At 45.5% G+C, this 24,717-nt stretch overlaps 1 protein-coding gene across 5 annotated transcripts in view; it reads left to right on the top strand.

Annotated features, from left to right (window-relative positions):
* HEPACAM (hepatic and glial cell adhesion molecule) overlaps positions 1-24,305 on the top strand; it is a 201,741-nt gene extending 177,436 nt beyond the window's left edge. For 4 of the 5 annotated variants that reach the window (XM_033919341.1, XM_033919342.1, XM_033919343.1 and 1 more), the window contains 4 exons: positions 476-569; positions 10,926-10,999; positions 18,212-18,282; positions 23,788-24,305. In XM_033919341.1, coding sequence (XP_033775232.1) covers positions 476-569; positions 10,926-10,999; positions 18,212-18,282; positions 23,788-24,072 — 524 coding nt within the window. In that variant the 3' untranslated portion in view covers positions 24,073-24,305. Of the gene's footprint in view, positions 1-475; positions 570-10,925; positions 11,000-18,211; positions 18,283-19,959; positions 20,033-23,787 lie in introns of all 5 variants that reach the window. The other variant, XM_033919344.1, reaches the window with a different exon arrangement.
* The last annotated feature ends 412 nt before the right edge of the window (positions 24,306-24,717 follow it).

Genomic DNA, 24,717 nt, shown 5'->3' with positions numbered 1-24,717 from the left:
ATCACAGACTTTGTAACTTCATTCCGAACAGAAGTGGGAAGGAAAAATATCAATGACATCGGTGAGGCACCGGTACGGGCACAAATAGAGAAAAAGATGATCAAATAAGGTTCTACAAAGGAAAAATAGCAATGATCCAAAGTATAAAGTGCTGACAAGCTGACATTACAAAGACGAAAAGGCAGAACAGGATGAGGATGAAATGTAAGAGATTGCTTTTGGCATAGAAGTAGAGTTAAGCAGCAAAATCTCTTGGCTGAGATGTTGAGAGCAGCAGAGCATCAAATGCAATCAACAAAATATTTTCATTACTAAGGGTAAATTCACTGATACTTTCCTTCCAGGGAGAAGCGACAACTGAAGCCATAACAGATTTTTGTTTTCAGTCTGTCTAGAGATCACCCAAGATCCAGAAAAAAAACATGACGGTGGTGATGGGCCCTCTCTCTAATTCCTTCTTCTTGTCTCTGCACAGGGCGAAGCTCCCTCTACATTATCCTGTCCACGGGTGGCATTTTTCTGCTGATTACTCTGGTGACGGTGTGTGCCTGTTGGAAACCATCCAAAAAGTATGAGGTCTTGTAGATCATAGAACATAGAAAGTGATGAGTAGTCTGAGAATCTGCTGGTACCTCTTATATTTTAAGTGGATTTTTCAGTAAGACCAAGAGATCTTCCTTTTAATTCTTTAAGACTATATTATGTTACTATGTTTACTAGCTCATTGTATAGATAGATTGCTGATCCCAGTTTATACAGTATATCCACAAGCTAATGGTAGAGTTACATGATAATACTGGACAAGTACAATTACCATCTTTAAAAACCTGAAAACATCCATTAATGTAGAAACATAGACAAGAACAGTAGATTCTGATCTCAGAAGACTGTCTACTCTGCCCAATATAAGAATCGCCATACTGGGTCAGACCCATGATGCATCTAGCCCAGTGTCTAGTCTTCATGGTGGCCAATCCAGGTCACAAGTACCTGACAAAAATCCAAAGAGTAGCAGCATTCCATGCTACCGATCCAGGGCAAGACGTGGCTTCCCCCACGTATTTCTCAATAGCAGACTATGGACTTCTCCTCCAGGAACTTTTCCAAACCTTTTTTTAACATCATAGTACCATAGATACCATTTGATCTTTTGCTTTTTTAATCACTTCTTCACAACCATAGCCATAGCCTTTCTTGAATTCTATTATGTTCATGGTTTATGTTTATTAATTTGATATTCCGCGAAATCTAACAAAAGTTTTCAGCGGATTACATAAAAATCACAGAATAATATAAAACAGAAAAGAACTCCGTAATATAAAGGAAACACGTATTCTAAACTTACATATCCAAGACACTTTCAACTCCATCCAATCCTCAAAATAGTAACTTTGCAGTTTAATTGCCTGTAAGGCTCTCAAATAAATGGATACAATCATTCAGAGAGGAATCGATTCCGAGAGCTTCTTGAAAAAAATGTGTTTTTAATAGCTTTTTAAAAATGTTTTATGATTAACCTCCGTACGAATGATCTTTGGAAGTTGATTCCAAAGACTAGGGGCTCCTTTTACTAAGCTGGGCTAGCACGTTTAGTGCATGCTAAATTGCCCCACGCACTAGACGCTAACGCCTGCATTGAGCTGGCGTTAGTTTTTGGCGCGTAGCACGGGGTTAGCGCACGCGGCAATGCACCTTGGTAAAAGGAGTCCTAGGTGTCGGAAAAAAGAATGCTTTATTTCGAGTTGTTCCCCGTCTAGTTCTACCGACTCATGGAAGGACCAACTTATTGCTCTGCAAAGATCTCAATGTCGGATTAGGAGTATATGGAATAGTCAACGATTGCAAGGATCTGGGCGCCGAAGTGTGTAATGCTTTATGAGTTAAAACTAAAATTTGAAATCAAATTCTGAAAATGACCAGTAACCAATGATAATGTAAGAAAAGAGATGTAAATCGATCAAATTTATTTTTATGTCCTAGTAACTTTAACGCAGCATTTTGTAAAGTTTTAATCTTCTAATTTAATCTATTAAATTTTGAAAGACCAGCATAAATAATATTACAGTAATACTTACCCCATCTTTGGCATCGTAACCCCCTCAATTATCCTTTCTCTATACCCTTTAACCTTCATTAGAGTTCCTTTCTCTCTCAACTCCTGTAAACCGTTCCGAGCTCTATGATTGTGGAGATAATGTGGTATATAAACCTAAGGTTTAGTTTAGTTTAGTTTAGTCAAATCTTAACATTAAAAAATGTGTATTAGAGTATGGAAATCGCTATTCTCAAACAGACCTCTAACAGTTCCCAATGATCTCAAGGTATAGAAACCTCTTTTTACAACATTTGATACCTGATCTGTAAACGTTAAATGTGTATCCACAATTACACCTAGATATTTACATTTTTCAACCAATGGAATAATTGATTCTATCAAAACTGAGCATAAGATCAGGTGCTGGTAGATGTCCTATCAATCAACATGAATAACTTTTATTAAGATTTACAATTAACCTATTATCCTGTTAACCATTGTTGAATTTTGGAAAGACAAATTTGATGTTTGTTTAATGACAAAGAAATAGAATCAATTTTTGCTAACAACAAAAAAACCTTAATTCCACATTCTTCTATCAATAACAATAGAGGTGCTAAAAAGATATTAAATAAGATAGGAGATAATGCAGATCCTTGAGGAGCTCCACAAGATAATTTAATATTTTTTGAATACTCTAAACCTGTCACAACTGAATAAGTTCGATTTTCAAGAAAAGATTTGAACCATTGCAATGCAATTGATTCCAAACCAAGTTCAGATAACCTAAGTAGTAGAAGTAAAAGTTGATGATCGACAAGATTAAATACTGATGCTAGATCTAAAGATACAACAAAAGAAAGAGATCCACTAACCGAAGTTTCTAAGGCATCATTTATAAATCTGCATAAAATAGTTTCTGTACTATGATTCGTTCTAAACCCTGCTTGTTTAGGATGAAAGATGTAAGTTTTTTTCTGCAAAATCAACTAGTTGTCTAAGAACGATTTGCTCTTTCGTCTTTGCCATTAGACAAAGATTTGAAATTGGTCGATAATTTTCGACATTTGAAAAATCTAATTTATCAGATTTCAGAATAGCTGAAATAAATGCATGTTTCCAAGCAATAGGAAGTGTTCCAACCTTAAATTGTCCCAAAAAGATAAAAAAGTGTATCTAAGTTTTTTAAAAAGTGCTTGTTTTGGTCAGAGCTATACCTGATGGGAGTCATTCTTCTTAATCCTGTGAAGTTTATGTTCACCATAACTAAGTTATAATTGTAGGCTCACTGCTTAATTGATGATTTCCAAAATGTCTACTCCCACAGCATAGGCTGTAGAAAGGCCTTTTGTCAGCAAATCTTTTTCTAATATGCTATCAGAATTCAGCACATCCTGATCTGATGTCTCAATTCTAATCTCTGGGCTCTAAGTAAAATAGGGATCCACATAACATACAGTGATATAAAAAAAAATATTTACCCTCTCTGATTTCCTGTATTATTGCAATGGATCTTAGCAAAGTATTCAAAAGGAAGAAAATAATACTCCGAATGAAGATCAGACTTGTCCAGGGACTCATTTTCTCAGTAGTCAATTAAGAAAGCGAAAGCTGGATACTATGGATACAAGACAGAAAGTGGATTGACTCATTTGAGCTCTGGTACTGAAGAAGGATTTTATGCATGCCATGTATCACCAGAACTAACAAATCGATTCTGGAAGAGATCAAACAGGCTATGTTTGGGGGTTTTGGTAGATGCGTGGAACAGTCTCCCAGAAGAGGTGGTGGAGACAGAGACTGTGTCTGAATTCAAAGGGGCCTGGGATAGGTACGTGCAGTGGCGTACCTAGGGGGGGGGGGGGGGGGGGCGGGCCGCCCCGGGTACCAGCCCTGAGGGGGTGTTCCCGGCCTTGACGCTCAGTACCCCCCCACGCCCGAAGGACCGCTCGCCCCACTGACCTTCCAGCACACCTATGAAGCAGCCCGCAGCAGGATCGCGACGTCAGCAATCCCTCAGCTGCTTGGGCGCTGCTTCCTGCGCCGCGGTCCCGTCCCTCCTCTGACGTCAGAGGAGGGGGCGGCACCGCGGCGCAGGAAGCAGCGCCCAAGCAGCTGAGGGATTGCTGACGTCGCGATCCTGCTGCGGGCTGCTTCATAGGTGTGCTGGAAGGTCAGTGGGGCGAGCGGTCCTTCGGGCGTGGGGGGGGGCAGTAGCTTAAGGTAGCCCGGCGCAGGAAGCAGCTCCTAAGCAGCGCAAAGATAGCTGACGTCGCGATCCTGCTGCGGCTGCTTCATAGGTAGTGCGGGGAGGCCAGGGGGGCGAATGGTCCTTCGGGGTGGGTCGGGGCATCAGGCCTTCAGGGTGGGGCGGGCGGGCGGGCAGGCAGACTTTCAAGGGGGGGGGGGGTGACAGGCAGGCAGGCAGGCCTTCAAGGGGGGGTGCAGGTCTTCGGGGGGGGGGGTGCAGACCTTCAAGGGGGTGCAGGCCTTCAAGGGGGGGACAGGCAGGCAGGCCTTCAAGGGGGGGACAGGCCTACAAGGGGGGGGGACAGGCCTACAAGGGGGGGGGGACAGGCCTACAAGGGGCTGCAGGCCTACAAGGGGGGGGGGACAGGCCTTCAAGGGGGGACAGGCCTTCAGGGGGGGTGCATGCCTTCAGGGGGGGGGCCGACCTTCAAGGGGGTGCAGGCCTTCAAGGGGGGGGACAGGCAGGCAGGCCTTCAAGTGGGGGGACAGGCCTTCGGGGGGGTGCAGGCCTTCGGGGGGGGGTGCAGACCTTCAAGGGGGTGCAGGCCTTCAGGGGGGGGGACAGGCAGGCAGGCCTTCAAGGGGGGGACAGGCCTACAAGGGGGTGGGACAGGCCTTCAAGGGGGTGCAGGCCTTTGGGGGGGTGCCAACCTTCAAGGGGGGGTGCAGGCCTTCAAGGGGGGGGACAGGCCTTCAAGTGGGGACAAGCAGGCAGGCCTTCAAGGGGGGGGACAGGCCTACAAGGGGGTGGGACAGGCCTTCAAGGGGGTGCAGGCCTTTGGGGGGGTGCCAACCTTCAAGGGGGGGACAGGCCTTCAAGGGGGGACAAGCAGGCAGGCCTTCAAGGGGGGGTCAGGCCTTCAAGGGGGGGGACAGGCAGGCAGGCCTTCAAGTGGGGGGACAGGCCTTCGGGGGGGTGCAGGCCTTCGGGGGGGGGTGCAGACCTTCAAGGGGGTGCAGGCCTTCAAGGGGGGGACAGGCAGGCAGGCCTTCAAGGGGGGGACAGGCCTACAAGGGGGTGGGACAGGCCTTCAAGGGGGTGCAGGCCTTTGGGGGGGTGCCAACCTTCAAGGGGGGGTGCAGGCCTTCAAGGGGGGGGGACAGGCCTTCAAGGGGGGACAAGCAGGCAGGCCTTCAAGGGGGGGACAGGCCTACAAGGGGGTGGGACAGGCCTTCAAGGGGGTGCAGGCCTTTGGGGGGGTGCCAACCTTCAAGGGGGGGACAGGCCTTCAAGGGGGGACAAGCAGGCAGGCCTTCAAGGGGGGGTCAGGCCTTCAAGGGGGGGACAGGCCTACAAGGGGGTGGGACAGGCAGACCTTTAAGGGGGGACAGGCCTACAAGGGGGTGGGACAGGCAGACCTTTAAGGGGGGATAGGCCTTCAAGGGGGGACAAGCAGGCAGGCCTTCAAGGGGGGGTCAGGCCTTCAAGGGGGGGGGGACAGGCCTTCGGGGGTGCAGGCCTTCGGGGTGGGTGCAGGCCTTCGGGGTGGGTGCAGGCATTCGGGGTGGGTGCAGGCCTTCGGGATGGGTGCAGGCCTTCAGGGGGGGGACAGACCTTCGGGTGGGGGGTACAATCCTTCGGGGAGGGTGCAGGCCTTCAGGGGTGGGGTTTAGGCGTTCAGAGGGGGACAGACCTTCGGGTGGGAGGTAAAGTCCTTCGGGGGGTGCAGGTCTTCAGGGGTGGGGTGTAGCCCTTCTGAGGGGGGACAAACCTTCGGGGGAGGGGGGTCCTGGTGTAAAAGTACACAGAGGGAGAGAGGGAAGGGGGGGGTTCAAAGATACGTGCATATGCCAGACTTTGGGGGTTAGAAATAATGGGTCTAAAAACAGAGGAGTGGGAGAGAGATGGTGCATAATGGGATTTAGGGAGGGAAGGAACAGAAAGGGAGAGAACTTGGAAACAGGGGATGGTGTGGAGGGGGGATAGAGATACTGGATAGGAGGATAGTTGGGAACAGAAAGGGAGAGATGGTGGATCCTGGGGTGGTGGGGAGTTGAGAAAAGGTGAATCTGTGGATGGAGACAAAAAAAAAGGAAAGATGCCAGATCTCCGGGAGAGGGAAGGGAAACGGAAGGGGAGAACAGAGATGGCAGACGGATGGTTAGCACGGAGAAAGGAGACCCTGGCAAGCAAGACAACAAGAGCCTGGGACCAACAAGATTTGAATATTGATCAGAGAACAAAAGGTAGAAAAAATAATTTTATTTTCTGTTTTGTGATTACAATATGTTAGATTTGAAAAGTGTACATGAGACAGCTTGAAAAGGGAACTTTTCTATTTTTGTGAATGGCAAGGCTGAGTTCAGTTAAAATATATGCTTTATAAGAAAATATAATAATGTGTTTTATAAAGTTTATAAGCATTGCTGGCATACTCGGTGAGGTGTTCCTAGTGTTGGTGGTGGTGGTAGCATGTCAGTGTGTTGAGAGGAAGAGGTAGTCTGGGAAATTCTGCTGAGCAAACTCTGGGCCCATTTCCACCCCCAGTTAGTCCACTCCACTCAACTGGTTCACACACTGAGTGGGTCTTTGGGTGTTATTTCTGGGTAGTTGTTTTAGAATCTCTTCCAGTGGTTTGTCAGTATCTCCTTCTGGTCCAAGGAAGGAAACTTTGTCAACCTTAGCATTGACCTTCAGAATATGTTTGTAACAGCGCTGCTTGTGTGGCATTAGGCTATGTAGTGATCGAAAGAAAAAAAACAGACCTTTGCACATTTTTGCACTATATGGTGGGTGTATGAGGAGATTCATTTCCTGCACAGTTAAGTCCATGTGAAGTTACCTTGTGCTGTATTTGACATCTAGCAAGGTCTCTGTTTGGAAGGAAAGATCTAAGCTTAAAAATGAAGTGGCCAGAAGTTATGTTAAAAGTAGATAGCGTAGCTGGTTTTAAGAAAGGTTTGGACAAATTCCTGGAGGAAAAGTCCATTGTCTGTTATTAAGACATGGGGGAAGTGTCTGCTTGCCCTGGTTCGGTAGCATGGAATGTTGCTACTCTTTGGGTTTTGACCAGGTATTAGTATCCTGGATTGGCTACCATGAGAATGGGCTACTGGGCATGATGGACCATTGGTCTGACTCAGTTAGGCTATTCTTATGTTATGTTCTCATCTGTAGGGGCCTTTGTTTTCACTTCTTATTTAATGTATTTTTTTCCTGGGAACTTATCAGTGTTTTTTTATAATGGGAACAAAAATGGAAGAGAATTAATGTGTGTGGAATGGGGGGGTAACTAATTTCTTCAGCTAAATAATTCAATCCACTTCAAACAGACATAGGAGAACTCACGCACCATTCACACACCCTCCAACCAAAAAACGTCAAAAGAAAAAAACTGTTCGACAACCTCCTAGCCATTCGAGCTGCAACACTTGACCCCCAACTCTACAACCTATTGACCTCGACCACAAACTACAAAACCTTAAAAAAAGAAATAAAAACCCTTCTATTCAAAAAACACATAAAACCAAACTAACATAATCAGAACTGTCCCAAGCATCACCTGCAACTACTCCATATGTACTTCTGATGTCATGACAATTCCGACATAATTTATGTTATGTTATGTTTGGAATAATGGTTACATAAATGAGGTTCAATAAAAGAAAATTTTCACTGCCTGTTTCTATTCTGACCATTTATTCCATTTCATGGTTATTGCAAAAAAAAAAAAAAAAAATTTTTCCATGAGGGGGGGGGGGGGGGTGTCAAAAAATGATGGGCCCCGGGTGCCACATACCCTAGGTACGCCACTGGGTACGTGAGATCTCTCAGAGAAAGAGATAATGGTTACTGTGGATGGGCAGACTAGATGGGCCATTTGGCCTTTATCTGCCATCATGTTTCTATGTGAGCAACATTTTTTTATACTTTACTAGCTTTATAGCCTTTACATTAATGGGTGCTAGAATATATGTGTGTGTCTGTCTTTATTTCTTTCTCTCTCTGTCTCCTTAGCCGCTTTCTGTATTTCTGTCTTTCTTTCTTTTGGATGTCCACCACCACCCCTTGCGTGTTCCCCCTGTCCATTCTCCCTTCTTTTTACCTCCCCTGTGTCCACCACCACCCCTTCACTGCTCCCCTTATCCAGCAGCAGCCCTTCTCCCTTTGTTTTACCTCCCCCCTGTCCATCAGCAGCTCTTCCTGCTCCCTCTGTCCAGCAGTAGGCCTCCCTTCATTTCCCCCCCCTGTCCATCAGCACCTCTTCCTGCTCCCCCTGTCCACGGGAGTTAGTACAGGCCCGGTCTCTGCCGTTCTCCCTGGAGTTTGTTCTTTACTTGGATAGAGAGTCCTTGCCGCGCCCCTCCCTTCAATTCCCGGGGGCCCAACTACCAACCTGGTGATTCCAGCAGCGTGTGCAGCAGTCTTCACACGCTGCTTCGGGTCCTTCTACTGCCCTGATTTACTCTGGCACGTCCCTGATGACATCATTAGAGATGCGGCAGAGCAAATCAGGGCAGTAGAAGGGCCCGAAGCAGCGTGTGAAGACTGCTGCACACGCTGCTTGAATCGCCAGGTTCATAGTCGGGTCTGCGGGAAGGGAAGGGGGGCGGCAAAGGACTCGGACTCCTCTGGTCTGTCGCGGAGGCTGGCCCGGCTCCATTTCTCGGTTCGTCCCGGAGAGGGGGGTGGGGGGGGCAGGAGGCACTCTAAGTATAAGGGAGCCGGGAGAGGAGCCACCGCCACCGCTGTGAACTTTAAAATAAACTTTGGCAGTAAAGTGTACGGGAGCCGGGAGAGGAGCCACCACCGCCACTGTGAACTTTAAAATAAGGGAGCCAGAGCCAGCAAGACCGCACATCACCTTGCGGTCTGCCAGAGAGGGAGCGTTAGCCACGGACCTACGGAACACGGATCACAGATCAAGCAGTTATGAGTGCGCATGCGCGGCAAGCATTTTATTATATAGGATACTGTCCATGATAAAACTAGCTTTACTATTGGTTTAATTAAAAAAAAAAAAGTGTTACTTTATACCAGTGGTTCCCAAACCTGTCCTGGGGGACCCCCCAGCCGGTCAGGTTTTCAAGATATCCCTAATGAATATGCATGAGAGAGATTTGCATACCTGTCACTTCCATTATAAGCAAATCTCTCTCATGCATATTCATTAGGGATATCTTGAAAACCTGACTGGCTGGGGGTCCCCCAGGACAGGTTTGGGAACCACTGCTTTATACTGTCCATGATATATTCACATTTCAATACAGATTTTTGTAACTGCCCCTCCAAGATATCATTTGTTATTTTCATGTTAAGAAAAGGGGATTTCTTTAAGAAAGTACAGGTTAAAAAAATATCTTTAAAAATTTCTATGAGAAAACTCAGGACTTAGAGTGCATGTGTATATGTTTGTGTATGGGGCAGGGATGGTGGAACTATACGTTTTAGTCTCTGTTTTCGTCTTTTCTTCTCGACACATCTGGAGGGCTGCTTAACACATGGCCTGGGAACTGAAATTGAATAACAACAGAGTCATGCAGAATAGAACAATTATCCATTGTGTTCAGTTCTTTTATCTTGCATCCTGGGTCTCCATTGATAATGTTCTGCTGTTCCAACATCTTTTTCATAATTGTGCTATTATTAGCTAATAGTCCCCCTCCCTCCCCATTTTACAAAACCATGAAAGCAGTTTTTAGTGCAGGCTGGTGCGCTGAATGCTCCCGACGCTAATAGAGTTCAAGAGGAGGACAAGTCTGGGGGAATCCGGACATCTGGTAACCTATCCTATCCTAACCTATCCAGGTCATTCATACTATATCCTAACTTTTACCCACACTTCACCCCCTTCCCATCCCTCCAGAATTCCCTGCTCTATCTTCTCAACACTCTCCCACTCAAGCACCAATTCCCAGTCATCTTTAGCTCTGTTCCTTTTCCCGCTCCTGGGTCCTAGTCATCTTTTGCTCTAACATCCTCCCCATCCCCTATGACCTAGTAATTTTCTGCTCAATTCACTTCCTGCCCTAACTCCTAACTTCCTGCATCTTCTATTCTGTTCCCCTTCTCCCCCATCTCTTAGTTCCACCTGCAAGTCTTCTACTGAGTTCCCCTTCCCCGCTAGTTCCATCCAACTTCTACGCTCTGTCCCTTCTCCTTTCCCCCACCCCTTGGCAGCAGTTAGCAACCTATCTCTTCTGATGTAACTTCCTGTTTCTGTGAGGGCAGGGAATAGCTGAAGGAAGGCCCTTGGATCCGAATGGAGGAGGTCTGTTTGAGTTGTTGATTTTGACTGGCAGCCAGGGGAAGTTTATAGATCTGCCAGAGGGGGGAGGAAGGAAGGTAGAGAAAGATGCTGGATGGACCATGAGGGGGTGGTTGCACAGAGAGGGCAGAATGTGATGCAGGCCTACACAGGGGCAAAGATTCTGCATCTACAGGAGCTGGGGAAAGGAAGGAAGAGAGTGCCCATGCAGCACATGGTATGTTCGTGATGGCTTTTGATACTCCCCAGAGATTAGTGTCCCTCTGCCACATTTACCTTGCTTACCTGGTTGCTCTGGCCCAGAACAGTTGTCAAATACAATGGTGCACTTTGTCACAATACATCTGAAAAATTTCCTCAGTTCATCCACTTTTGCACTGGCTTAACTCTTATCTTTCCAGGCCTTAACTATTGTTTTGTACATATTTCAGAGACAAGCGGAAATCAGAAAAGAAGGGCTCATCTGATTATGTTGATCAAAATGAAGAGCACTTAAAAAATGAAGGTAAGTGGTTCCAACAAAGCAGGCCATCATTTTTCCAATAACCAAAGTGAGGCTTACTGGCCTGTAGTTTCCCGCTTTGTCTATGCGACCATTCCTGTCTCCAAGGATTTATTAAACACATCTTTAAGAGGACTCACCAGAACCTCTCTGAGTTCCCTCAATATCCTGGGATGGATCCCATTTGTTCCCAAAGCTTTGTCCACCTTCAGTTTTTCAAGTTGTTCATTAGTGCTGCCCGATTCAGGGAAAAAAATTTCAATTCGATTCGATTCAGCCTATTGAATTGGTTTTTTGATTCGATTCGATTTTCCTGTCCAATTGGATGTTTTTTTCAAACATCCTGGTGGGTTTATTTTATAGCCTCTTCACCCCCTTTTCCTTCTCCTAACCACACTGGTGCTGTGGTGTAAACAGAATAAATAAACAAAAAAGACTTTTTCTCTCTCTGTTAAATCCTAGCTCACGTTTGCAGTCTAACACCAGCTCTGGCATATCAAATCTGATATATTGTAATCACAAAATGGAAAATATAATTAGTTTTTCTACCTTTTGTTGTCTGGTCATTATTCAAATCTTGTTGGTCCCAGGCTCTGGTTGTCTTCTGATAACTTGCTTGCCAGGGTCTCCTTCTTTCTCCGTTCTAACCATCCATCTGCCATTTCTGTCCTCCCCTTCTGTTTCCCTTCCCTCCTCTGGAGGTCTGGCATCTTTCTTTTGTTTTCATCTCCATCCACAGATCCACCTTTTCTTAACTACCCTTTCATCCAGCATCTCTCCCTCCTTCCCCACCACCCCAGGATCCACCATCTCTCCCTTTCTTTTCCTAACTACCCTACAATCCAGCATCTCTATCCCCCCCACACCATCCCTTGTGTCCAACTTCTCTCCCTTTCTGTTCCTTCCCTCCCTAAATTCCATTGTCCATCATCTCTCTCCCTCTCCTCTATTTTTAGACCCTTTATTTCTTCCCCCCAAAGTCCGGCATATACATGTCTCTTTGAACCCCCCCTTCCCTCCCTCCCTCCCTCCATGTACCGTACTTCTACACCAGGGCCCCCCTCCCTGAAGGTCTGTACCCCCTTGAAGGCCTGTCCCCCCCTTAAAGGCTTGTTCCCCCCCTTAAAGGCCTGTCCCCCCTGAAGGCCTATGCCACCATCCCTGTCCTGTCCCCCCCTTTGAAGGTCTTCCCCCCCTTGAAGGCTTTTTCCCCTTAAAGGCATGTCCCCCACCTTGAAGGCCTGTTTCCCTCCTTGAAGGCCTGCAACCCCTAAGGCCTGTCCCACTCCCCACTCAGAAGGACTGCGCACCCCCCCAGGAAGGCCTCCGTGTTCCCCCTGGCCTTCCCGCACCATTTACCTTCTAGTTGAAGCCTACACAGAAGATCGTGGTTATAGCGTCTTTGCAAACTGCTTTTAGTTCCTCTGCCTTGGTCCCGCCCCTCCTCTGATATCAGAGGCAGGATTGCGGCGGAAGAAACAGCTAAAAGCAGTTTGCAAAGACGCTATAACCGCAATCTTCTGTGCAGGCTGCAACTAGAAGGTAAACAGTGCGGGGAGGCCAGGGGGGAAGCTGGATGCCAGGGTGGGAAACCGGACGCCGGGGGGGGGGAAGCCGGACAGCAGCACAGCAGCACTTCCCGACTGACCCTCCCTCCTCGCTCTCTAAAGCAGGTGCGGCAGCAGCTGGCCAGCAAGAGCAGCGCTGCCGCTCCTGCTTTAGGGGCGAGGGGGGAGGGTCTGAATTGGGAAGCCAATTTTTTTTTTTAATCGATTCAAATCGATTCACCCGAAGTGAATTGGTGAACCGATTCGAATCGTGAATCAGGCAGCACTATTGTTCATCAACACTTTCTTGCATGAATGGCATAGTATCCACTCCATTCTCAAGGGTACATCAAGGAAGATAAACAAATCGCAGACAAACTAAATTCCTTCTTTGCCTCCGTCTTTACTAAGGAGGACACCTCAACAATACCTGAAGCGGAGAAACTGTTTACAGGAGAAATAGAGGACAGCCTCACCACAGTTGAAGTGAACTTGGATCAGATATACTACCAGATCGACAAACTTAAAAGTGACAAATCCCCTGGACCGGATGAAATTCACCCGAGAGTCTTGAAGGAATTGAAGGTTGAAATCGGAGAGTTATTGCAAAAACTTGCAAACCTGTCAATCAGAACTGGACAGATACCAGACGACTGGAAGAAAAGCAAACGTCACACCAATTTTCAAAAAAGGATCGAGAGGAGAACCGGGCAACTATAGACCTGTGAGTCTTACGTCTGTCCCCGGCAAGATGATTGAATCACTGATCAAGGATAGCATAGTTCAGCACTTGGACACACACGACTTGATGAAACCCAGTCAACATGGATTCAGGAAAGGGAAATCGTGTTTGACGAATTTACTCCAATTCTTTGAGACCGTGAACGAGCAAATTGATAGTGGAAAGCCGGTGGACATAATATACTTGGATTTCCAGAAAGCGTTCGACAAAGTTCCACACGAAAGACTTCTCAGGAAACTACAAAGCCATGGCATAGGGGGAGATATACAAAGATGGATAGGCAAATGGCTGGAAAACCGAAAGCAGAGAGTGGGCATAAATGGGAAGTTCTCTGACTGGGAGAAAGTGACTAGTGGTGTACCCCAGGGCTCGGTACTTGGGCCGATCCTTTTTAATATTTATATCAATGACTTGGAAAACGGAACATCCAGTGAGATCATCAAGTTTGCAGACGACACAAAACTCTGCCGGGCAATCAGATCGCAGGAGGATAGTGAGGAACTCCAGAGCGATTTGTGTCGGTTAGAAAAATGGGCGGAGAAATGGCAAATGAGGTTCAACGTGGAGAAATGCAAGGTAATGCATTTAGGCAGTAAGAATAAGGAATACGAGTACAAAATGACAGGTGCAACTCTGGGAAAAAGTGAACAAGAAAGAGACCTGGGTGTACTGATAGATAGGACCCTGAAGCCGTCGGCACAATGCGCGGCAGCGGCAAAGAAGGCAAATAGAATGTTGGGCATGATAAAGAAAGGAATCTCGAGTAGATCGGAGAAAGTAATAATGCCGCTTTATAGGGCAATGGTCAGACCTCACTTGGAATACTGCGTCCAACATTGGTCTCCCTACCTAAAGAAGGATATAAAACTGCTGGAGAGGGTGCAGAGACGAGCAACTAAACTAGTGAAGGGTATGGAGAAACTGGTATATGAGGATCGACTTAAAACACTGGGATTGTTCTCCCTTGAGAAAAGGAGACTGCGGGGGGATATGATCGAGACTTTCAAAATACTGAAAGGAATCGACAAAATAGAGCAGAGAAGATTATTTACATTGTCCAATTTGACATGGACAAGAGGACATGAAATGAAGCTAAGGGGGGACAAGTTCAGGACTAATGTCAGGAAGTTCTGCTTCACACAGAGAGTGGTGGACATCTGGAATACTCTCCCAGGGGAGATTATTGCGGAATCGACAGTCCCAGGCTTCAAAAGCAAACTAGATGCATATCTCCTTGAGAAAGGCATATAAAGATATGGTGGCTATAAAATAAACCAGGTGTATACCTGGCGGGGCCTCCGCGTGTGCGGATCGCCGGACTTGATGGACCGAAGGTCTGATCCGGAGATGGCGCTTCTTATGTTCTTATGTTCTTATTTATAACTTTGCCAGCCAAGAGCGGCCCTTCTTCATACTTTTCTACCTTGAAGTGAAATTGTGAGAATAAAAGATGCTGAGAACTGCACCAGGAGAAGGCACCAGGAATGGAGGTTGACTCCTCATAACTACAATCAGGAAATGAAGGGGTTCTAATGAGTTAAATGTATACAATCTCTACATCCACTTTTTCCTCATCGCTTTCCATAGAAGCAGTTCTTAGCATCTTTTATTCTCACAATTCCATTTCTAGTCTTCCTCCTTTCTCCAATATACCTGGAAAAAAAGCCAAAAAAGCCTTGGCTCCTCTTTTAACAACTCTAGCCATCTTTTTTTCCACTTGCACTTTCACCAATCATATTTAATAATAGTAATAATAATTTTATTTCTTATATACCGCCAAAGCCATGGTAGTTCTAGGCGGTTTACAGTAAGAAGAGCTGGACAATCAGTGATATAGTTACAATGTAGAATCAATGAATACAAGTACAAAGAATGCAAATACAATAAGAAAGCTGGACAATCGGCAGCAAGGTTACAATGTAGAAGCAATGAATATCATTGTACAGAGTAGGAGAGGTGATGAACGGAAAAGGAGAGAGGTAATGGACGGACAAATTATTAGGTAACAAATTGGTTGAACAGTTTCGTTTTTACTAATTTTGTAAAACTAAAATAGGATGAGGAGTGGGTGATGATGTTTCCCAGCCAATCGTTCAGTTTGCCTGCCTGGAAAGCTAGAGTTCTGTCCAGGAATCTTTTGTAACAGCAGGCCTTTATTGTTGGGTGGGAAAATATGTGGATTCTACGTGTGGGCCTGGTAGTATAACCCAGATTAAAGTGGGAAACCAGGTACATAGGGGCCAAACCAAAGATTGATTTGAAGCAGAGACAAGAAAATGTAAACAAAATTCTTGCTTCGAGGGGCATCCAATGGAGTTTTTGATAATAGGGACTTATCTGTTCCCATTTTTTTTAAACTGAAAATCAGGCGTATTGCTGAATTTTGAATAATTCGGAGTCTTTGAAGGGTTTTCTTGAAAGTTCCCAAATAGATGATATTGCAATAGTCCAGCATGCTTAGAGTAGAAGACTGGACCAGTAAACGGAATGATGCGGAGTCCAAGTATTTTCTGATGGTTCTTAGTTTCCATAATGTCGAGAAGCATTTTCTAGTCAGTAAGTGAGTTTTATCCAGGAATCTCTTCTTGAGTTCCTTTATATTTCTTGAATGATGCTTGAGTACCTGAATAAATTCATGTAAACCGTTCTGAGCTCCCTTGGGAGAACAGTGTAGAAAATTGAATAAATAAATGTTGCCTTTATTTTTTCAACCACCTGTTTAGAGAACCTTAATGGTTTCCTTTTCCTCTTGCTTTTATTAACTTTCCTTACATAGAGTTCAGTTGCCATTTTTATAGCTCCTTTCAGCTTGGACCACAGTTTCTACTTCCCTTATATTCTCCCATCCCACAAGTTATTCCTTCAGGAATGCTCTCATTTTACTGAAATCTACACGCTTGAAATCCAGGACTTTGAGTTTTGTGTGTCCATCAAATGCTTTAGCTCTTACATCAAACTCTACCGTATGATGATCACTACTCCAACCCGGACATTAGAGACACTTTCTCCATTTGTGAGCACCAGATCCAGCATCGTCCCTTCCCTCTTGGGTTCCATCACCATTTGTCTGAGCCGAGCGCTTTGAAGGGCATCCACAATCTCTTTGCTTCTTTGTGATTCTGCAGTTGGGACATTCCAGTCCACATCAGGAAGGTTGAAATCTTCTAGTAACATCACTTCTCTTTTCAGACTTAGTTTTTCGATGTCTGCAACCAGCTTTTTGTTCAACTGCTCCATTTGGGTTGGAGGCCTATAGATGACCCCTGCATGTATAGAGGTTCCATCTTCTCTCTTTAAGCTGATTCATAACACTTCCTCCATTCCCCAGGACCCCTATAGTCCAGTTGCTTTAATAATGTTTTTCACATTACTTCTCAATCCTTTTGGCCATCTCTATCCTTTCTAAAAAGATTATATCCTGGTATGGTTATATCCCACTCATGGGAATCATTGAACCATGTTTCTATGATAGCAACGATATCCAAGTCAGCTTCTATCATCAGGGCTTGAAAATCTTGAACTTTATTAGCTAACATACAAGTATTTGTCCTCATCGCTTTCCAGATACATTTTACTGTTATCTTCTGTATAGCATTTTGCCTACTCTCGTCTTCATTATTGTTGATAATAATGTTGGCATTTCCTTCTCTACAGCTATTGCATTTTTGCTTTTTTGGGGGGCTCACTTTTTGATTCCACCCAGTTCCCTTTGCCTCCTCCACATTTTAGTTTAACACCTAGTAATGTGGAGGGGCATAAGTCTAAGGTTGGATGTTTTGTACAAGGCATCCACAAACCCAGTAGGAAAAATGTCAATTTTTCAAAGTTACACTGAATATAGTAGAGGGTGTGTGTAATCGTAGAAGTCAAAGAATTACTGTATAACTGGATAAGACTTCTCAGTATGCAAATAAGCAAAAATATATATCTGACTTATAAAATAAGTAAAGTGTTCACATACACTCAGAATTGTGAAATTTGACCAGGAGCATTAGCTTCTATAGCCAAACCCACCGCCCCATCACTGTGTAGGACTTATTTTGAAAAAGAGCTCAACTAATTTTCAATGGCAAAAAAGAGAAAGAAGTTCCCACTTAGCTTTCAACTGTGTCAGCATACGAAGATACGGGGGGGATACGGGGATGTTGGAGGGGGGCCCATGAATGTTGGGAGGATTTGGGGGAGGAGGCGGAGATGACAAGGGGGATGTCGTGGATTTCAGGGGAATGTCGAGGATTTCAGGGGGAGGGGTGTAGGGTTCTGTGGCTCAGCTGATCCTGGCAGGGGGAATCCCCATCAGCTGAGCCGCCAGGAATTCCTGAAACTGGCTCAGCTGATGGCGATTCCTCTGCCGCGATCAGCTGATGGGAAGCCCATGGGGTTTGGGGTTTTTTCCCACTCTTTGGGTGGTGAGAGGGGGTCGTGACCACTGGGGGAGTAAGGGGGGTGTCATACCTTAAATCCTCCAGTGGTCTTCTTGTCAGTTTGGGCACCTTTGTGGAACTTAGTCACAACTCAAACAGGTCTAACTGCCGGCGTCTAATTTTCCTCTAGGAAAGCTTTGATTATGGCTGGGGTACTTCCAGTTGAAGCCCGCTTGATTCCCACCCATAACACACCTCTCCCTTTGCTCTCTGTACGCATTTTAAAGTTTTGATTATGAGCCCCATACTGTCTGTTAAGTGGGTGGTGATGTTTTTTTTTAAGATTTCCTAGTGTTGACATGGAAAAGCATTTACGTACTTGGTTCAATATATGAGCATCACCTTTCATAATTTTATTTTATTTCCATACAGATGCCCAGGTTCATAATGATGCCTCTGCTCTCTAGCAGTAGCTGGGACTTTGCTCACAGCAGCAGCTCATAATCTCTGTATTAAAACTAGATTACAGCTTATCTTATTCATTTTGGTTTTATCTATGCAGCTGAAATTATTTCCGACACTGGAGAACATGACCGCAAGAATCCTGTTGCTTTGTACATCTTAAAAGATAAGGTATGTTTTCAGTATATTTCAGCATATTTAGGGTTACTAAGGCAAGCTATGTTTTGTTACGCACATAAGAACATCCATAATGGGTCAGACCAAAGGTCCATCAAGTCCGGTATCCTTCTTCTAACAGTAGCTAATCCAAGTTTCAAGGATCCCCCAAACCAGATGTGTTCAATGCTGCTTACCCTCAGGGATTTCACCAAGTCTACTTTAATAATGGTTTATGGTTTTATCTCAATTTTTCCTCCAAGAACAGTTATCTCAACCTTTCTTAAATTTATTTGATTGGTGTGGAAATTGAGGAAAGATCCTGCTAAGCAGTAACAGAATCTCTAGAAAGAGAATTAATGAGGCCTCCAAAGTACCCAATGAAAATTCTGTAGTAACCAGGTGTAAGATTGCAGTTAAAATAGGCCACATAAATAGCAGGTATCTCTTTAACTACTAAACACTGAACTGGTTAGCCTTGAATATCAGCATAATAGGTTAAGTTGCCTTAGCCAAATACTGTTAAACTCCAGTCTGGTCTCTTCTATACTTTTTCTGAGCCCTGTGAAGTTAGGGTTACCAGATTTTCCATTTGGAAAATCCAGACCCCCTAGACCTGCCCCTAGGCCCGTCCAGTTCCACCCATCCCTGCTCTATTACGCCCCAGTCCCGCCCCCCTAATCCTGCCATAGCCCTGCCCCTCCTGCCCGTTGGCAGTTTCTTAGAAGCTTTTCAAAACCCGGACAAAGTGCTGGATTTTGAAAAGTCGTCCGGTCCTACGGACCTGTCCTCAAAAGGAGGACAAGTCCTGGGAAATCCATCTGGTAACCCTTTGTGAAGTGAACATAAATTAGTCAGTTATATTTTTCTGAGGTTATTTTGGTAAATCATTTGATAACAATTTATCTCGGGTGCAGATAATTTTTGTCCCTTGTTTTGTTGGGTAGTCGGCAAATATTCAATGCCAGTCGCCACAGATACATAATATTTTACAATTGGGTGTTTTGTTTTTTAACCTGGGCACTAGTAGAGGGACCAGGGTAGGTTAGCTCTGGCTCTCATTGTGCTGCTGCAAAGATCTTTGGTGCAGTCAGTGCAAAGAAACCCCCCCAATGAGGCCTTGGCTTAATTTCAGAATGAGGCAAGACACTGAGCCGATTGAGTCCTGGGTTCGGCTCTGGGCAGTGAAAATCAACAGAGGGTACCAGTAGGAGCAGCCCACAGGAGAATCTAAAGAGCAGATTACACAAAAAAGGGGTCAGTAAGTTTATTCAGCAAAGGACAGCTCACACAACAGAAGCCTAATGTGGCCACATTTCACCCAGTGATGGGTTGCGTCAGGGGTAACCACGGGAGATCAAATTGAACATATAAAAACTCTGAAAAAATCAGTAAGAGCTTGCAGTACTCAAGTATCACATGCAAGTGGCGCCATCCACTTACAAATAGTAAAACTCATTCAGCATTTGTCAGTGATTCTTACATCTGCACATAATAATTGAGTGCTGCAGGTTTTTACTGATTTCTCCACAGATATTTAAATGTTTGATTTTTGATCTCCTGTGATTACCATTGCCCATTATTGGGCGAAACATTGCTGCGTTTTGCTTTTGTAAGATCTCCTTTGCCGAATAAAGTTGCTGACCCCATTGATGTGTGATCTGTTCTTTCTATTCTCCTGGTTCTGGGCAGGTCATCGCACATAGTGGAACGTCGAAGAGCCCAGAGCCGAGATCTTACTTGTGCATCTGCATGTACCGTGGAGGTAGGCCTCAGGACCACAATGCTACGGCAGTAGCAGCCAGTTTGTCTAGGGCTGGGCAGATAAGGAAAAAGGTAGTGTATGCAAGGCCTATATAACCCGAACCATGATGGACTGGAGGTCCACCAGATGCCCCAAGCAGTGGCAGAAGCTAGGTATGGAGGCAAGGGTTGAAATGGTGCCTTCAGTTCCACACCCCCTGATACTCCACCCATTCTCTGCCCCTTGTGTTCCATCCTTATGCCCCAACTACACGTTCCACCTGCTGCTTCCCGAGGCACCAGGAATGGGGTTTGGGCTCCTCTTTATAACTACAATCAGGAAATGAAAGGGTTCTTATGAGGTACATGTAAACATTCTCTGCATCCACAGTTATCAAACCGTAGGGTTACCGGATATTCGTATTTCCCCAAACCTGTCCTTCTTTTGAGGACATGTCCAGGGCTCCGGATGGCTTTTCAAAACCCAGCACTTTGCTCAGGTTTTGAAAAGAAATCGCGTTGGGAGGGGGCATCCGCGCATTCGCAGAGGCAACACGGTGACGTCATGTGCTTGCGCGCATGTACCTAACGCCATCACGTCACATGTGCACATACATGAATGCCTTTCTGCCCAACGAACAGGCAGTGGGGGGCGGGGCTGTGGGGGGGGGCATAACGGGACAAGGATGGCCTGGGGGTTGGGTCTACGGGTCCGGATTTTACTAACGTAAAATCTGGTAACCCTATCAAACCTCCACCCAACTAAAGTTGCGGATCAGGTCTAAGACATTTCTCCATGGAAATCACTGTACAAAAATATTCTGATTCTCATGTCATTGGAACAATAGCAACTTAAATCCTTCCGCTATCAATCATTTTCTGAAGTCATACAAGACCTGAAAACAACCTCTGGGGTTGATATTTAACGCAATTTAACCAGTCAGAAATGGCTCCTGGCTAGTGAAATTGGTTGTTTGAGACTAATCGGTCATATTCAGTGGCACTTAGAGGAAAACTCATCGAGGGCCACTAACCGATGTAGTGCGCACAAATGAATATAGTGCTCATCTTAGCATTTAGTATATGATAATTGTTAGCACCCCCTTGACGAATTCCCCCCTTAATAGGATAGTGCTGATGAAAATTTCCACTCAATTGTAATAAAACGTGGAGGAGAATTGTCGATAGGACGTCTAAGTCTTGAGTTTGGACGTTTTGGGAAAGATGTCCAGAAATCCAGTAGAGAAAATGTCCATTCTCAAGACAGCAAGACATCTATATATATATATATATACAGTACTCCCCCTGAAATTTACAGGGGTTCCATTCCAAGAACCCCCGCAAATTTTGAACAAACGCGAATGCGGTTTTTCGCCTATCAAATGGCAGGGGAGGCTGGAGAGGGCAGCTGGAGCGCCGGCGGGTGAAAAAATCACTTGCGGTCTCCTCCGACTGCCTCTTTCTGTAGTAAGATCGGGCTACACCAATCAGGAGCTGCTTTGACACGCAGCTCCTGATTGGTGTAGCCCGACTTTACTACAGGACGAGGCGGTTGGAGCAGACGGCAAATGAGCGAGACCGCAAATTCGCGGGGGAACACTGTATATATATTTTTTGATGTAGACGTTTTGGTCCTTACTATGTCTATCTTTTTTGGCCATTCTCAAATATAAAGACATCCGCATGAAAAATGCACAAAAGCCAGTTTTTCGGATGTTCATGCATTCGTAGCAAACTGATCACAAACAGCTGAGCATTCCTCAGCACAGAGGAAGGATTACTGCAGAGAATGTCACATTAAAAGTCCCGGGCACAGATATTACTTTAACTTACTTCCATTGTAAGGTGACCCCTTCAAAACCCAACCAAAATTTACTGTACCCACCTGTACATCACAACAATAGCCCTGGATTTTTCCAGACATGTCCTTTTTTTAGAGGACATGTCTGGGCGTTCGGACGGCTTTTCAAAACCTGGCACTTTGTCCGGGGTTTGAAAAGCTTCCGCCTCAGGCCCGCGTCAGGAGGGCATCTGTGTATGCGCAGATGCCCTTCCGACACGGGCCCGAGGACGAGAATAGGTTGAGGGGGGCAGGGCTGGGGGAGAGAGGCTGTGACAGAACTGGGCGTGACAGGGGCGTAGTGTGGTGGGGCTGGGTGGAACTTGGGGCGGGGCTACGGGTCTGGAATTTACCGGCGTAAAATCTGGTAACCCTACTTATGCCTGCAGGTGTCATCTTTATGAAGGCACAGTGATATCTGTTCCAGGGATGTTTAATGTGAAATTCACTATAGTAACTCTTAGAGTGCCTCTGCTCTTGGGCTGAGAACGTTTCAGTACCCCCTCGTAATACAGGCTAGAATGTACTGTATTTTTAACATCTTTGGGTGGAGGGTGGGCGTTGGTGACAACTGGGGTAGTAAGGGTGTGTGTGTGTGTGTGGGGTCATGCCTTAATCCCTCCAGTGGTGATCTGGTCAGTGTGGGCAGCTTTTTAGCATTTTGATGCTTTTAAAACAGGTCTATCTCCAAACGTCTAAAATAAAAAGCCCAAAACAGGCCTCTAACAAGCCTCCTTAAGATTTGAGCATAATGGAGGCAAAACAACCAGAAAGACGTCTAGACAGTCTGCCCACGTGGACATTTTTGATTGGTAAGACGTCCAAATGCTTTCTTTTGGACATCCATCTTTTTTGAAAATGTCCCTATATATATATGATCCTAAATTTAGAATCCTTAATTGGGCTCCTAATTTTGTGTCCTTTTTTCAGCCAAATTTAGGACCCTAAAGGTTTTTGGGATGTGTGGTTTGTTTTTTTTTACAGAAAATTTATTTTAATTTAGGAACTTAAAAGATATGAGCCTGAGAGTTAACCAGTTTCTTCAGAAAATTACTAGTCCTGACTGATAGCCTTATATTCACAGGGCCCAATAGTCAGTCTACAGTGGTCAGCAAATTGAAAGATGCTGATCACCACAGGCTGAATTTGACCTAGATATTCAATGCCAAGCCTAATAAAAGTAGTGACCTTGTATATCTACCCTCTGGTCAGCCACCAGAAGTTATCTGAATCAGACTAGTGCCCGGATAACAGCCTTTTTGCTGTTTTAATTTACCTGGTCATTTTGCCATCTAGTGGACTGAAAATGCTGCTGAATATTGTCAGGTGGCCAGTTCAGCAGGATTTATCTGGGTAGTAACCTCTCCTGCCTGGTTAAACCCTTTTGAATGTTAGACCCAGTGGCATAGTAAGGCAGGGTGGTCCACTCTGGGTGCCCTCTTGGTGGGGGCACCAGCACACGTCCTTCTCTCCGCCCTCTCCTTCCCTGCCCCCCACTACCACGGGCATGCCGCTTCCCTTCCCCCATACCTTTTTAATGTTTGCGGCGTGAGCAGCAATCCCAACCTGCTGCTTGCACCAGCGTTGGCCCTTCTTCTAATGTCACTTCCTGGACCTGGACCTAGACCTAGGAAGTGACATCAGAGGAAGAGCCGACGCTGGTGTGAGCAGCAGGTAGGCGTTGCTGTTCGAGCTGTGAACCTTAAAGAGCTATGAGGGAATGGACGGGGTGTGCGCGTGTGGCAGGAGGGGTGGGGAATGAGTGGGTGGGGGTGGGGCATCACCGCCCTGGGTGCCATTCATCCTCACTATGTCACTGGTCAGACCCTAGATTTCCAAACCCTGCCTAAGACTGTTTTACCTTCTAGCTCTTACAGAAATGTGTTTGCTGTATTTCCAGTCTATTCTGTTTCTTAATGTGTTTATTTGTCTTTAAGGAACACCCTGACATTGAAGAGGATTCCCCCGTGGATTCTAGGAGCACGGCTGAGCAAGGTCCCCCTAATTACTCCGGTTCCCCAGGCATGCCCCCGGGACCACCAGCTCGTTCAGCCCGGAGATACCACCTCTCACCCATCCGGTCTTCAGTGACCAGCCCACCACACAAGTCTCCACCGCGGTCACCAGCCAGCTCGCGTAACCCTGTGAAAGTGGTGCGAGCAGGTGGGGTGCACATGGTCCACGAACAGGAGGAGGCCAGCTCCGTGGAACTCAGTGCCTAATTTTCCACCTGCATGTACTAAGAGAACTAGCCACGGTTTAAGGATTCGACACATGTGATGTATAGTAGCAGCTGAGTGTGGGCCCAAGACTGACTTAGAATGAGGAAAGGGCCTTTATAAGGCTTTGGAGTTTGGTTCCAGTTAATTTGGGCCCTAAAATGGAGCAGCGGTAGGCCAAACACAGGGCTTGTAGTGCCCCAAATGCTTCAGAATTAAAAATTCAGCACACGCAAGAGGCATGTATTTTATTTAAAATGCTAGGCGTAATCGCATAGGAATAGGAACATGTATTTTCTGCTTCACGTTCTTTTAGAGATCATGTTCCCTGGTAATCTTCTCATTTGTTGATCGGTTGATCTCTGAGACAACAGCTGTTCAATTTCCAGGTCCTATGTTGACTTCACTTGTGAAAAGAAGAAAAAACAGAGAACCCAAGAAGAAAGCAAAAGAGAGCTTGGATCTATGCAATGTAGTTAGGTAAAGAACTCACTAGATGTCACCATTTCATCATTGTACACATAACATACAGTAAGTACATACATTAATAACACACACACATACATACACACACACTCTCATATATATATTAAGGATCTTCAAAAAGTTGTTGCACTTTTATTTTTTAAAAATACTATTTATTAAATA

This window comes from Geotrypetes seraphini, chromosome 13 (genome assembly GCF_902459505.1).
Source record: "Geotrypetes seraphini chromosome 13, aGeoSer1.1, whole genome shotgun sequence".
NCBI classification, from domain to species: domain Eukaryota; kingdom Metazoa; phylum Chordata; class Amphibia; order Gymnophiona; family Dermophiidae; genus Geotrypetes; species Geotrypetes seraphini.
The sequence above is the reverse complement of the archived record's forward strand: the minus strand, read 5'-3'. Positions and strand labels throughout refer to the sequence as shown.